This window comes from Protobothrops mucrosquamatus, unplaced genomic scaffold (assembly GCF_001527695.2).
Source record: "Protobothrops mucrosquamatus isolate PMUCROS unplaced genomic scaffold, P.Mucros_1.0 scaffold_257, whole genome shotgun sequence".
Taxonomy (NCBI): Eukaryota; Metazoa; Chordata; class Lepidosauria; order Squamata; family Viperidae; genus Protobothrops; species Protobothrops mucrosquamatus.
Genome location: NW_015386333.1, coordinates 4431789 through 4446721, shown reverse-complemented (window position 1 = coordinate 4446721; position 14933 = coordinate 4431789). Strand labels below are relative to the sequence as shown.

Genomic DNA, 14933 nt, shown 5'->3' with positions numbered 1-14933 from the left:
TGGAATGTTGTCTTTTAAAATGTGTCTCCTGAAGACAAATTATGTCCATTTTCAATTTTTGTAGTCTGTTAAGTATTTTACTCCTTTTTGATGGAAGACCATTTATATTTATTGAAAAAATTCCAATCTCCTCCATAATTTCAATTATATCTAGACCTCAATCTTCTAGGGGAGCTGATCTGTCTCTGGTCTTTCGGTCTTACATCTTCCTCTGATTGCATCTTTTTTTATTCTCCCTCCTCTGATTGTTTCGGTGCTCCTGCACCCATTGTCTCTTCCGATTTCTTGGGTTCAGCATTGCCTTTTTCTAAAAAGGCTCTGTGATTGTTAAAAAATTCCTCTGCTTGAAATGGAGTATCTATTCTGTATCTTTTCGAGTCCCAGAAGATTAGTAATCCTTCTGGGACCAGCCATCTCAAATTCACTCCCTTATTAAAGAGTTTCCTCGTTAAGAATTGATATTCTCTTCGCGCTTCTCTTATCCTTCTGAGAATCTGTTTGAGAACTACAAGTTCTTTATCTTTGTATTTCAGTGGTTAATCTCTTATCCCTCTCAAGATCTCATCCCATATAAATCTTTTAAGAAATCTTACATGGACCTCCCTAGGAACTTTATTTCTTCTTGCGTAGTTTGAATACATTCTGAAAACCTGATCTATTTCTCTTTTCATTAGATCTATTTCCATTCCAAGCAATTCCACTAATAATTCACTCATCAACTCCAACAAGTTCTCATCTTTCTCTTCTACAATATTTTGAAATCTTAGAAAGTGTGATGCATTAGCCATCTCCATCACGGCCATGCTGTCCTCCAATTCCGCATTCGCTTGCGCCAATCTCTGATTTTCCTCTTGCAACGCTTCAATTTTCTGGTCAACCACCCCTGCCTTGTCTTCTATTTTTTGCATTCTTTGTTGAGTGTCCACCATCGCCTGTTGAAAGTTTTCCATTTTTTTATCCATTTTAAGAAGATCAATTTTCAAATCTTCATGAGTTTTTTCCAAATCTTTTTTCATTTCCATTTTCAAATCATCAATATTTTTAGATTGAGCTTAAATTGCTTGGAGTATCGCTTGGGTATCTATCTGATGAGAATCTTGTAAAAAAGTAGTAATTGATTTCTGAATAGCTGGACTCACCGAGATAGAAGCGAGGGCTGAGGAACTCTTCCTCACCCCTTTGGCTAAATTTGAGGCACTCATCTTCTAATTGTTGTATTTATTTGTAATCCACCAAAAAGCCCGATGGCTAATTATAATCCACCAGATAGTCTGATGGCCACTTATAATCCAGTGCCCTCCTATTATCAGGAGACAAGGCCAGGCGTAGTTTAAGGATAAGAAAAAAAGGGGGGGGAACCAAATCCTTTAGAGGAATAAAAAAAATCTCAGAACCATCCACAGAGGGAGCAGGAATAGACAAAAAAAGAGAAAAAAAATTAGAGAGAAAAAAAACCCACCACAGGAAAAAGCAATTTCCAAAAAAGACAATAGTAATAAATCAATCTGTAAAAGGCGAGGTAGAAAAAAAATCAAACTCTTAAAAGAAAAGGGAGGAGACTTCAAATAGACAGGCAAAAAATAAAAAATAAAAATGAAAATAGAAGTTGTCAAGAAAAGATGAATACTATCCAAATTATAGTCCAATCAAACTTTAACTGCAACCAAAATAGAAGAGAGCAAAAAATTTTTTAAAAAAAAACCCTTCTTCATTTGTATTTTCCCTTGCTATGGGAAATGTACAGCTAGCCAGGCAGTCAGATAAGAAGCTGAACAGTCTCTCACAATAACTTTTAAAGAGAGCTAAGAATGTCTGGGCATACAGCCAAATGTCTGGGTGTTGAGCCAAGCTCCACAATTAATACACAGCAAACAAAGGGAAGAGAAGAAAAAAAAATATTACAATATAACCACCAGGGGAACGCTGATTCTTTCCCAGGGGTTTTTTGGAAAAATATTCAAAGTAAAAACACAGTTTTAAAGTTATAAAAAGGAAAGAATAATTAGGGTGACTTTCCAAATAAATTCTCTTTAATTTTTTAGATTTCTCCAGCCAAAAACAAAGTTTAAAATAATCCCAATTAAATTTCCTCCTTAGCAATGGAGTCACTTAAAATGCCGCCCGTACAGGAGGGAGGTGAGGGAAAAAATCCTCCTCCTTCCTCCCTCAAGCTTCCAGTTTTCTGTTAAAAATAGGCTATTTCATCAAAAATTCCACTTTCCACAAGGAACAGAAAATAATCTCACCGGACTGGCTACTTGCTGTCAAAATCAGTTGTTTTCTGTTCCCAACATTCAGCTGTTGATAGCGACTCGCATAAATGCGATCTGCCTTTCTTTTGCTGGTTCCGGGGTCTGCTTTGGGTTCGGAGAGCCGGCTACTGCCAGCTCCCGTTCCCCAAATATTCATCCTTCAGCAGCCACTCCTCCAGGGTGGCTTTTAGCCCAAATGGGCTCGCCAGCAAAGGAATTTCAGACCCAGGGAACGGACAATCGCTCCCCCGGGTCTACACCCAGCGGCAACCGGAAATCCTCCAGAAAGTCTCATGGAACTTTTTTTCTTGTCTCATGAACACACGGCAAAGGCCAAGAAGGGCAGGAGAAAGGGAATGCTGCTGAAAGCAGGTGAGTAAAAAAAACGCTTGGGGGAGGTGAGGGCATCTGGGTGGGGGCAGGGGGGACCCAGGCAATGTGTCACACAGCTCCAGCGGAATCTCCACTGAAGACTGCTTGAGGCTGCCTGCTACCACCAAGGCCGCCACCAATCAGCTGGAGCTCCATGCTTTGATCCTGGGCTCTCAGTAGGACCCAGGCAATGTGCAGTTCCAGCTGACTTTGCCACAAGCCTGTGCAGCGCTGCTGCCGCTTCACCTCATCCACTTTTACACTTTTTTACATTTTTTTCAACCCGTCCTACCCATACCACCAGCTAGGTGCTCGCATACCACTGGTGGTATGCGTACCACCGGTTGAAAAGCCCTGCTCTAGAAAGAGTACAGAGAAGAGCAACAAAGATGATTGGGAGACTGGAGGCTAAAACTTACAAGGAACGGTTGCTGGAATTGGGTATGTCTAGTTTAATGAAGAGAAGGACGAGGGGTGACATGATAGCAGTGTTCCAATATCTCAGGGGTTGCCACAAAGAAGAGGGAGTCAAACTATTCTCCAAAGCACCTGAGGGCAAGACAAGAAGCAATGGATGGAAACTAAACCAAAAAGAGAAGCAACCTAGAACTAAGGGGAAACTTCCTGACAGTTAGAGCAATTAATCAGTGGAACAACCTGCCTCCAGAAGCTGTGAATGCTCCAACACTGGAAGTTTTTAAGAAGGGACTGCACAGCCATTTGTCTGAAATGATATAGGGTTTCTTGCCTGAGCAAGGGATTGAACTAGATGACCTCCAAAGTCCCTTCCAACTTTATTATTATTATTATTATTATTATTATTATTGTTGTTGTTGTTGTTGTTGTTGTTGTTGTTGTTGTTTCCTTGTCCATTCTTGATTGATTGACTACTTGATTTATTATATGCCATCAGATTGTTAGTTCTAACATATTAACTGATTTTTTAAAATCTGAACTTGAGGAGAACAATTCCCACAGTTAAATATATTGTTCAACCGTAGTTGGCCCTCTCTTAGTTTTTTAAATGTATTTCTTAGTTTCAATTTAGGGAATAGTGGCTTACATTGCCAAAGTCCCTTACATTAGTGCCTAGTTTTGTTGAATCTGGGGCTGAGGAGAGAAGATGCATGCTGAGACAAGGGAGCAGCCCCTCAATACCCTGGTACTGTATGCATTTCTGCCTTCCATAATGGTATGGCAAGGCCTGAACAAACCTTTTTACTTAAAAACATGAGAAACTAATCTAGGACTACAGTATCTGTGCCGCAAAAATACTCATGATTTCTAGATGGCTGCAAAGCAAAACAGAAAAAAAACTTCAGAGTTCATCTGATTTTTATGGCCCAGAATTAGTGGACTTAAACTAGTTAGTTAACTATTTAATCCAGCACAGAGAGATTACTGTAAAAATAGTTCAGTATTATTCTTGCAACTGAAACAGAATATAGAATAACAGAATTGGAAGGGACATTGGAGGTCTTCTAATTCAATCACCTATTCAAACAGGAGACTCTATACCATTTCAGACAAATGGCTATTTAACCTCTTCTTAAACTAATCAAGGAGAGAAGCAACCTAGAAGTAAGGAGAAACTTCCTGACAGTTAAAAAAAAATCAACCAATGGAACAACCTGCCTCCAGAAGCGGTGAATGCTCCAACACTGGAAGTTTTTAAGAAGAGACTGGACAGCCATTTGTCCGAAATGGTAGAGGATTTCCTGCCTGAGCAGAGGGTTGGACTAGATGACCTTCCAACATCATCATCATCATCATCATCATCATCATCATCATCATCATCATCATCATCATTATTATTATTATTATTATTATTATTATTATTATTAAAACATCTTTTTTTGCATCATTGTGACCAGAATTGGATGCACAATTTCAAGTTTGGTCTTACCAAAGCAATATATAGCTGTACTAATATTTATGATCTTCATACTATTCCTCTGTTGATACAGCTTAGGACTATATTGGCTTTTTTGGCAGTGGCAGAACACTGCTGGCTTATACTTAAGTGGTTGTCCACTAGGGCTCCTAGATCCCTCTCACAGTTACGTTGTTGAGCCAGGTACCACCTATTCTATGCATTTCATTTTTTCTTGTTTTTCTTGTCACTGAATTGTATTTTGTTGGATAGGACCTGGTGTTCAAGTCTTTCAAGATCTTTTTGGATCCTGAGCCTGTTTTCTAAAGTGTTGGCTATTCTTCCTAGTTTGATGTCATCTGCAAATTTGATGAGTTCCCCTTCTATCTCCTCATCTAAATCATTTATAAAGATATTGAAAAGTACTGGGTTTAAGACAGAACCTTGGGGTACTCCATTGCATACATCTCTTCATGTAGATGTAGTTCCATTGAGGACTGCATCTTGCGTGTGTTTTGTCAGCCAGAAACATATCAGTTACTCCTGTTTCTTGCTCCTAAGTGTAGCTGACTCAAAGTTTATATTGATATGTGTCAGAAAATACAACCTTGTAACATATTAATCAGTTTCAGCAAATAGGTTTTCTTGAAGGTGTCTTCATTTTATTTGTTCATTTACCAAGTGACTTTGAGAATCCTGTGCATTGATGTGTGGGTTAGAGACTGATAGACTTTGAGGATGAAAGTGAGAATAAAAAGTTCCAGGTGTTGATAAATGAAACCAAGAGTTGTTAGTAAAATAATAACATTGTTCAAAAGACCGTTACTGAAGCTGCTGCTACCTAAAAGTAGTGCTTTAATTATTGAATGTTAACCAGCTTTGAAATTGCTAAAGTTATAAGAACCATATCAGAAAATACCATATTTTGCACTGGCAATCAGTGTAAATTCACATAGTAAATTAATCCATAACCATTGACTATTAAATAATCTAGAGTAGGTGAGTTTATATACTAGGTTAAATTTTCATTTTCATTTACAGATTATAGTTGACTGCATTCTATAGATAGTATTTTTAATGTACTATTGTCCTTCAGCCTAAGAGGTGATACAAATTAAGTCTGCATATGATTACAATCACCAAGCTGTAATTCTCGTCAACAATGAAGCCAATGAGTGAGTAGAATGAATACTGTGATTTATTTTTGTTATGGGGCAAGAAATGGTAGAGTAGGGGTGTCAAACTCTCAACGTCACATGACATGTCGTGACGTATCCTGACTTTTTTTCCATTGCTGGCAATGAGGTGGGTGCGGTTTTGCCATGACGTATCCGGCTCGCAGGCCGGCAGTTTGACATCTCTGTGGTAGAGTGATTTGTGGATTTCTCTGACAGTGTCAAGAATATCCACCAGTTGCTCTTGTTACATGGGCTAACGACAATGCAAACTCAGATAATTACTACAGCAGCAGGTTTAGATATCTTCAAAACCTAATTGGGGGTGGGGGTGGGGAGTCCTAGTACAGTAAAGCCAAAGAGGGTCCCCTCTCCTGTTTTACCAAGAGGCCCCTATTTGCCCCTAGATCCTCTGTAGTGCCTGATCCATGTCGGTGGGTGATATAGAGTCTAGACCCTCTGTTAGGCCACTTCCTTGGATCAGGCCTTGAGAGGGGGTCCTAGTAGAACAGAAGAAGCTCCATCTTATCCCAAAATCATCTAGTTTCCATGACAGTTGGATATTGTCTCTCATCTTCAAAACAAAGGAACTTTTAAACACAGGAGGGGGGTTGTTACATAATATAGAAAACAAATGCAGAACATTACCCACCTTCTTTTCCCAAAAATAAGAGACAAAAGATTTAGTTTGTAAAGCTAAACAGGAATATTTATGGAGCCAGAAAAAGGGGAAGATTATACATGCTGAAATCCAAAAATTTATTAAAACTAAAGCCAAACTGATTTTTTAGCTGAAATGAAAAACAAAGTCATGTTCTCTTTCCCACCCTTTTGAGAAAATGACTCTAATTTAATAAAAAAAAATAATTAAAGCTTGTTTCATGCAAACTAGAAGAGACTGGAAATGAAATCTTAAGAGACAGGCCTTACATTTGTTTCCTCTCACTCTAAAGGCTGGGAAAATATGTAGTGCTTCTTCACTGCTGTAACCTTTTTCCTGCTGCATATCGCCATATTCTGGAGTCGGGATTTAGCCTTCAGATAAGTTGCTCTCTGTATTTAGGTCAAATTAAGAAAGAGGCCAAGTAAACATCTGCCACCAACATTTACAAATATTGCACATCCCAATAGCTTAGGGCAGAAGAGTTGTACTGCTGCTGGGAGCGTAGAGAATACCTTTTTAATTTTCACTTGTTCTAGGCTATATATTTAATCCCCTGAGTTCACTATTAATGAGAACCCAAGCAGAGGGGTTATTGCACTATTCAAATCTCTTTGAATCTAAGAAAGTAAAAATGTTTTTCCCTCTTTATGTATCTAAAGGCTTCCAATTATGCACTATAGTTGAGGATCTGTGGCTGTCTAGATGTTGAGCTACAATTCCCAGCATTCTTTTTTAATAGTTAAAAAAAACAGAAAAAGCAAAAAGCAAAATACAACAGGGCTATAATACAAATGCGTACAAAAACTATACATAAAAATTGCTTTTAAAATGAAAATATACAGAAACAAAAAGAAAATAAAAATATAATGTATAATTATATCAAGTACAGTCCTATATATAATAATCTAAATGTAAATATTATTCAAGTACATATACAGTATATTAATTTCTAATACATGCATATAACTCATTCTTTAATCTACTGTATTTAGTATAAATGAATTCCATATTTCATTATACTTGTGTATATAAAATCTATAAGTAATTCACTCATAGAGGGCAAGCATAATCAGATTTTTAATCCATTGTGTGAATGGATTATATATTTATCTTTCCATTGTTGCAATATCAATTTTTTAACCAGAGTAATGACATGGAGAATCCATTTACATTGTCCAATTGTTAAATTATATGTACTAGTTATATAGTTCAAGAGAATTTTATCTTTAAAAAAATAGCTTTTACTGCAGTCATGTTTATATAATCCACTATTTTCTCTCCAAACATATTCAGTATTGTAAAAACATGTGTTTTAAAGAAGCATTATCTTTATTACAACTACAGTAAAATGCTGTCTTAGATAGTCCTTTTTGTATAAATGTAATGGTGAAAAAGCCTTCAGCAGAACAGGCTCAGATTTCCTTTGGAATTCATAAATGGGTCAAGATATTACATAATTTGCCTACATCTAAAATAAGGTTTAATGGCATTTTTCTCTAATTTTCCCACTATTTAGAGGAACTAGACAAGAATGTCCACTTTTGCAATGAAATATCTTCACCATGACTTTTCAATATCTGCGTGGAACTCTTGGCTGGTGCTATTAGACGATGTAAAGAGATCTATAGAGTACAAGTAGTCTTTGACTTAGGAACACAATTTTGGTTGTTCAGTGAGACATTTGTTAAATGAATTTAAGCTTATTTTATGACCTTTCTTGCCACAGTTAAGTGAATCACTGCAGTTAATAAGTTAGTAACCTGATTGCTAAGTGAATCTTGCTTCCCCATTGACTTTGCTTGTCAGAAGATCACAAAAGGTGATCACATGACCCCAGGATACTGCAACTGTCATAAATACATGCCATTTGCCAAGTATTTGAGTTTTGATCTTGTGACTATGGGGATGCTGCAAAAATCATAACTGTGAAAAATAGTCATCATTGCAACTTTGAACAGTCACTAAATGAACTGTTGTAAGTCAAGGACTATCTGTAGTACATAACTCAACTGAATATAAACTGGTTTTATTTGCAGACAATATGTTTTGTTTATTTATAAACCTCACACTACTATTCCAGGGTTGATGCTAATGATAAATACATTTAGTAAAATAGCAAGATACTTTAGTAACTGGTTTCAATTGGAATTGATGCCAATAGGTGAAAATTTGGTTACCCACACATTTAACTATCAATTCCATATTTATACTGAATCTATTAAATATTTAGGCATGTATATACTAAAACATAACTCAATTAATAACATATAATATAAATAATATATAGAGGGAGATTTGTTTCAGATACTAACTCCCAGGATTAGTTATGCTGACTAATTTCTGGGAGCTATAACTCAGTAAATGGCCACAAATTCACCTTCTCTCTAGAGGATAATAGCATTTGGCAATTAACTTAGAATAGAATCAGGACAGGGATTGGCAGTGGAAATGGCAAATTTTATTCTCTATCATTTTATTCTCTATGAGCTGTAGTGGCGCAGTAGTTAGAATGCAATACTGCAGGCTACTTCTGCTGACTGCTGTCCGTCTGCAGTTTGGCAGTTCGATTCTCACCGTCTCAGCATTCCATCCTTCCGAGGTTGGTAAAATGAGGACCCAGATTGTTGGGGGCAATATGCTGACTCTGTAAACCGCTTAAAAAGGTCTGTGAAGTGGTATATAAGTCTAAGTGCTATTGCTATTGCTATCAGGATGGTATATGCAGTCCGCTTCCCCTTAAGCTTTCAGAGCAGAGAGATATTGTTTATGCATTATGTTGTGCTTCCATATTAAAAGCTTTATATAACTTGGAATGGGGTGTTCGTATGTGTCTTTTTTTTAACACAGTGTATATTCTGTACTGAGGTTATTACCTAGTCAGTAATGAAACATCCGCAAGCAAACAACTAAGTTCAGAGAGCACCAAGGACTCCACAGTATATAGTCTATGTTTTCGGTTATAATGACCACCAGGAAGTACCATGTTATAGTAGCAATTTTATCCTTACAGGATCTGGATAGTTAAGCTAATGTCACAAGTGAAAGAGCAAACCTTGTCTATGCTGCTATCTCCTGTGCATGAGCAGTGCTATTATCAGAAAACATGAAAGGACTACAGAAAGATGGTAATAATTGCTGTCCAAAATACTTCCTTCAGAGTAGTAGCCTCTGTAAATCTGACACTTACAGCCAGAGGTGGAAATAGTGGCCCTCTAGGTCTTGTTTGGTGTGAGCTCCCATCAAAATCAACTAGTATAGGCAGGGGTCAGGTGGGTGGGAGTTATATATTGAACCTGAAGAACCTTCAACTTCAAAAATCACATCAAAAAAATCCACCTCCTTTTTTTATAAATTCTTATATATAAGATTGAGAAAAAGTTTATACATTGTACTATTCATCAGATTTTGACAAAACTATGTAACATCTATGGTTCATAAGCTCCATGCCATAGCTACAAATAATTCATCTAAGAATAACACGGCCCAGCTCTTTCACTATCAAACAGGGGAACTATCCTCTCAGTATCAGCCACATCACTCAACAGAATAGCCAACTTATAACAAGCCTTAAAGAATATTGGTAGACAGCAAACTAATGAGGAACAATAATTTGATGATGGATGAGCAGCTCCAATTTCAAGTAAGTAGCAATATACTGGTTATTAAGAACTGCTAAGAAAACCCCATCCTTTGGAATGCCAAGGATCATACCTTCAATACTATGCAAGAGAAGGTTAGAATAATATTTTTATACCTTTGAGAATCTCAGGCATCACAGGCTGCTCCAACTGTTTTTGCATTGAGTTGTTGGCAGTATCCAGAGTTAAATATTAACTCCCAATCTCTTCTGATTTCAGTGAATTTAAAATAGCTGCCATTCAGTTTGTATTTGTTATTATTTACTATAAGGTATGGGCATTAAGATATGAAAAGATTTATAAATAGATCTCTATGTGTGATTGGTAGTAGATAAGGATTTTAGACCAAATATTCAAAACTTGAAGTTTAACAGAACACTTTCTTTTACTTTATTCTGATTAAATGAAAAATTAGAGTAATAAAGATCTTTGTATGGAAGAACTATAAGCTGTATTTCATTTTAACTCTGTTGCACTAATTCACAAGCTCATAGAACTACAACAGTTGGATGAAAAGCACTGTTTCCATCTTCATAACTTTATTTTAAATAAGGATATGTTACCTTTCTACACAAGCTATCATTCACTATGCACTTCTGTCAATGATGGGCAAGCTTCCTAAAGCTATCACAAAAGAAGTCAACACTTTATCTCTTCAACCAAATCCAGATTTCACCTCTTTGAATCAAACAAAAGCCCACAATGGTATTGGTTCAGTTTTGAGAAAAGGTGTAAATCACATGCAATGTAACATTCTGAATTGATAATAATGCCAAGTTTTTAAAAAGTACCTTTGTATAACATCATCTGCATCCCAAAAATGGCGACTTGGGGTTTTCTTGCAAAACCTGGCTTTTGAATTTGAATGATCTGCCAACTGTCCTTAATCAGATTGTTAGCCCTTTCCATGTAAAACTTGTTGGTTGCTTTCAAAAGTTGCTTACTTCATTCTTGATCATACAAATCAGCTATTCGTAGTTCATTATTTTTATATTTTTAGGCCCAGCAATGCTTAGTATGTCAACTTAGTCTTCACTATACATAATCTGCATTGAGCAATTAAACTTTATTTAGCAACAGAGCACTAATGAGTAAACACTGCAGGCTACCATTTCATGAACAGGACAAACTTTTCTCACAGCAATTTCCCACTAACTGAAAGAACAAATGCTAGACAATAGGTCAGGGGCTTTAGTACTTCAGTACATCAATACTGTCAGCTGCTGTCAACTTAAAATGTTAGCTGCATTGCTTTTCATTCAACCATTGTAATTAATGCCATTACAAATGTACAGATATATGTGCGTGTAGGAAATGAGAAAAAAATCCAAAAGTAATGTTAAAATAATATCTTTACAATAACAACTCAGCCTTTTAAAAATAATTTATAAGCTTTTGAGGCACAAGAATTGATTACAAGGCAAGAGAAAAAACAAGCTAAGTGACAAGAGCCAGGCATTCTGCATAAGCCAGAGTTAAAATCTGGTCTGAAAATCACATTTTACATTCTGCACCCTAATAGCTTTTAGCTCAAATTGAGCCTTGCTCATTTTTTAAAGGTAAAAGAACTACTGTTCAAAGATGGGAATTAAACATTTGTCCTAGAGAACTCCTGCTAGGGAACTCCTGCACAGGGGTAATATTTCCAGGAAAAGAAAAGCTTTGTAACAGTGAAATGCCAGGGCCACACTGAAGAATCTATGTCACTACCTGTATTTTGTTTGACATGTATTGAAGAGCCTCATAGAGATACGTATTTCCTCCCCTCACTTACAGGAACAGGTTCCTTGGACCAATGAGCCTCCAGTCAGCACAGAATGGTATCAATGGGACTTTGAGACATTCCCATCAGATCTGCCAGAGTTATGTGAAAAGAAGGCTATCCGCATGGTGGCACGTATCTATCTTCCAGTCATGGTTGTCCTGTTCTGTGTTCTGGGCTTCCTTGGTAATGGGATTTTGCTGTTGGTTCGTGCCCGTTACCATCGAGTCCAGTTCCTTGGCGACATCCTGCTCTTACATCTGGCTATCTCGGACTTGCTCCTACTCTTGACTCTACCAGTGGGTGTGGCTGGAATGATGGGCACTTGGTACTTGGGCATGACTGCTTGCCAAGTTCTGCAAGGTTTTCATGCCCTGACCTTTTACAGTGGCTTTCTTTTCCTCATGAGTCTTACCCTGGACCGCTACATAGCCATAGTCTGGGTACCCATTGCCCGCCGCATGCGTCCCACTGCCAGTTTCTGGGGCAAGCTTTGTTCAGGGGTGATGTGGCTATTCTCAGCAGCTCTAGCAGTGCCCAATGTCATGTATGCTCATGTGGAAGACTACAAAGGCTTTCAGCTCTGCAGGGTAACTGTTGTCAGAACTACTGTTTGCTTCGTGCAAGTGGGCTTTGGTTTTGTGCTACCATTCATTATCATGGTAATCTGCTATGCAGCCATTACACGTACTATTTGGTCCTCTCCTTATGCCCAGTCACACAAGGCCTTGTGGCTCATTTTGGCCCTGGTTCTGCTGTTTTTGGTTTTGCAACTCCCTTATGCACTACTCACCTTATTAGATGCAGCGGATTTGATAGGCCAGCAGGCATCAAGCTGCACAGTAAGCCTTCAGCGTGATCTTGCCCTCCTCATTACCAGTGGCTTGGTCTTTGCTCGCTGCTGCCTAAATCCTGTGCTTCATACTTTCCTGGGTGTGCGGTTCCGTAAGGACCTGCAAAGATTAAGTAGAGAGTTTGGCTGCCTGGGGCATTGGGCATGCTGTAACGATAGACCCAGGAGTGGCAGCCGTCATGCTTCCTTTACTACCCATCTGGAAAGACTATCAAGAACACCATGAAAACATTAGCACTGCCCACCTCAGAAGAGTCTTGGAATGCTGGAAGACTGGCTTTGGCATTCAGGAAAATGTGCAAGTTTTACACAGTCTCTGCAACTTTTGAAAATAAAACTTCAACTTTGGATAATGCTAAAACTTGTTTGTTTGTTTGTTTGTTTGTTTTATTTTTATCACTACTTGCGTACTGGGCAGGTTATTTGGTCTGTGTGTCTGATTATGTGGAATGGGAATAATCCACAACTGAAACAGTTAGTGGTCCTGCCCAAATCTGGACCCAGACTGGAAAATATCTTCTGTAGCTCAACCCAGAAAGAAGGAAGAAGAATGTGTTCTGTTGAGCATGTAAAGGCTCAAAAAATGGGCTTCTGAGAGATTTCTAGTACTACAGTATATATTAGACAGTGAAATTAGTTCTTGGACTCAGGTTCAATTCTGCCTTCAGTTATTCACAGGATAACTTTGGGCCAGCCAGTCTCTCTCTCGGTAAAACCTACTTCATGGAATTTTTGTGGGGAGAAATAGAAGTAGGGGATTGTACACTATGAAATAAACAAATAAATACTACTTAATCCTCCTCCATTGACCATATTCCATTATTCCCCTCCTAAAGAGAACTCAAATGACTTTGGTTTTTTACTCAGTGGTATGGTAAATCAGTCTAGCAATTAAATAATACACATTCTGTTTAAATTCTAAACTCATTCTAGCTCTTGTTGAAGAGCAAATTTAATATGATAAACATCTCTGGTAGATTAATGATTTTGTATGTGCCACCATCTGACACTTTGTAGTGTTCAGCCCTTTGTATGTGTTCTGGTGCTATTAACGTCTTGAAAATGGGTCACCTGCTTTTGTTGATTTAGGAAAAAAAGTTTACAATATTTATAGTCTCTTAAATTAGGAAAGTAATGGGCAAGGAGTTATGCATATTCTGCAAAAAAAATAGTAGAGGACTTGGAGAAATGTGCTGTTATAATTAATTTAGGCAGTTTTCCAAGTTGACAGTACAATTCATGGAAAATAAGACTATAAGATTAACAATCTCTGATACTACCACCATCTTATTTTTCAACTAGCTACCAGTAACATAATAAGAGGCTATTCCTGCACTTGTGTCCAGATTTTGGACTTTGCTTGGGCATCTGATGGCTACCGAGGGGATAATGTTAGACTTTGTCATATAGAACACTGTTCTTCTTAGATTTTGCTTGTTTTTTTAATTTAACAGATAAAATATTTTTTAAAGTTAAAAGCCTATAGAAGAATCAATAAAGGTTTTAATTTCTCTTTATTTCTTTTCAGTTGGTAGGTGATCCTTTTCCACACTTCAGTTTTTGTTTGTTTTGTCAGAACATGGGATATGACCTTGGTCAGAAATGTGCCTTGGTTTGCTTGGCATGGATGCTTTCAGACCCAAATCAGAGCACAAATGCTACTCAAGTATTTAAAATATCCCTTTCTGAAACTACAGGTTGTTCATGTCTAGTCATAGCTCAGGATGTCTTCCACACAGAGATTATTAGTGTATGGTTAGCTAGATATTTTCTGGAAAAATAAGGCAAGATGTAGGACCAGCTGCACAGAAGATGGGATTCCTTCTAAAAAGAGAAAAAGAGCTGAGAAGATTAAGCTCTAGAGCCCACCCAGAACTGCTATGAACCCAGCAGAACCAGTATGCTTCTGGTGTTTTGATTTATCTTTTTGCACTGTACTTATAAACAGACAGATACAGACAAACTGCCAGATGACCAGCTCCCACAAAGTCAAAGAATCAGCCTGGCAGCAAAAAAAGCAGCAAACTGAAAAGGCCACAGCTCCTTCTAATCATGGTTCAAGTAAACATATTCATTTGAGGGGGGGAGGCAGAAAATGTTTCCTCTCAGAAGCAGAGGCTGTTTCATTGCCCACTATGTTACAGCCTATATAATGAAAAGTGACCAATATGTGCCAAAACAGCACAGTTCTGCTGCCTGCCTCACAGTATTTAGTCATTGTTGCTCTCTTCTTGGATATTAATAAATAGGGCTTACATGTGTGTGAAAGTGTTCCTGTTATGAGTTATTCTGTGCACCAAAAAGTATGGTAAATAATAGAAATGATTGAACAGTTTCAATTTCA

General features: G+C 37.6%; 1 protein-coding gene across 1 annotated transcript; it reads left to right on the top strand.

The window, feature by feature from the left end:
• Positions 1–9952: 9952 nt before the first annotated feature.
• Positions 9953–12870, top strand: CCR10 (C-C motif chemokine receptor 10). Its single transcript, XM_015831528.2, has 2 exons — positions 9953–9976; positions 11751–12870. Exons 1-2 carry the CDS (start codon positions 9953–9955, stop codon positions 12813–12815), a joined length of 1089 nt encoding a protein of 362 aa, XP_015687014.2. The 3' UTR covers positions 12816–12870.
• Positions 12871–14933: the final 2063 nt, after the last annotated feature.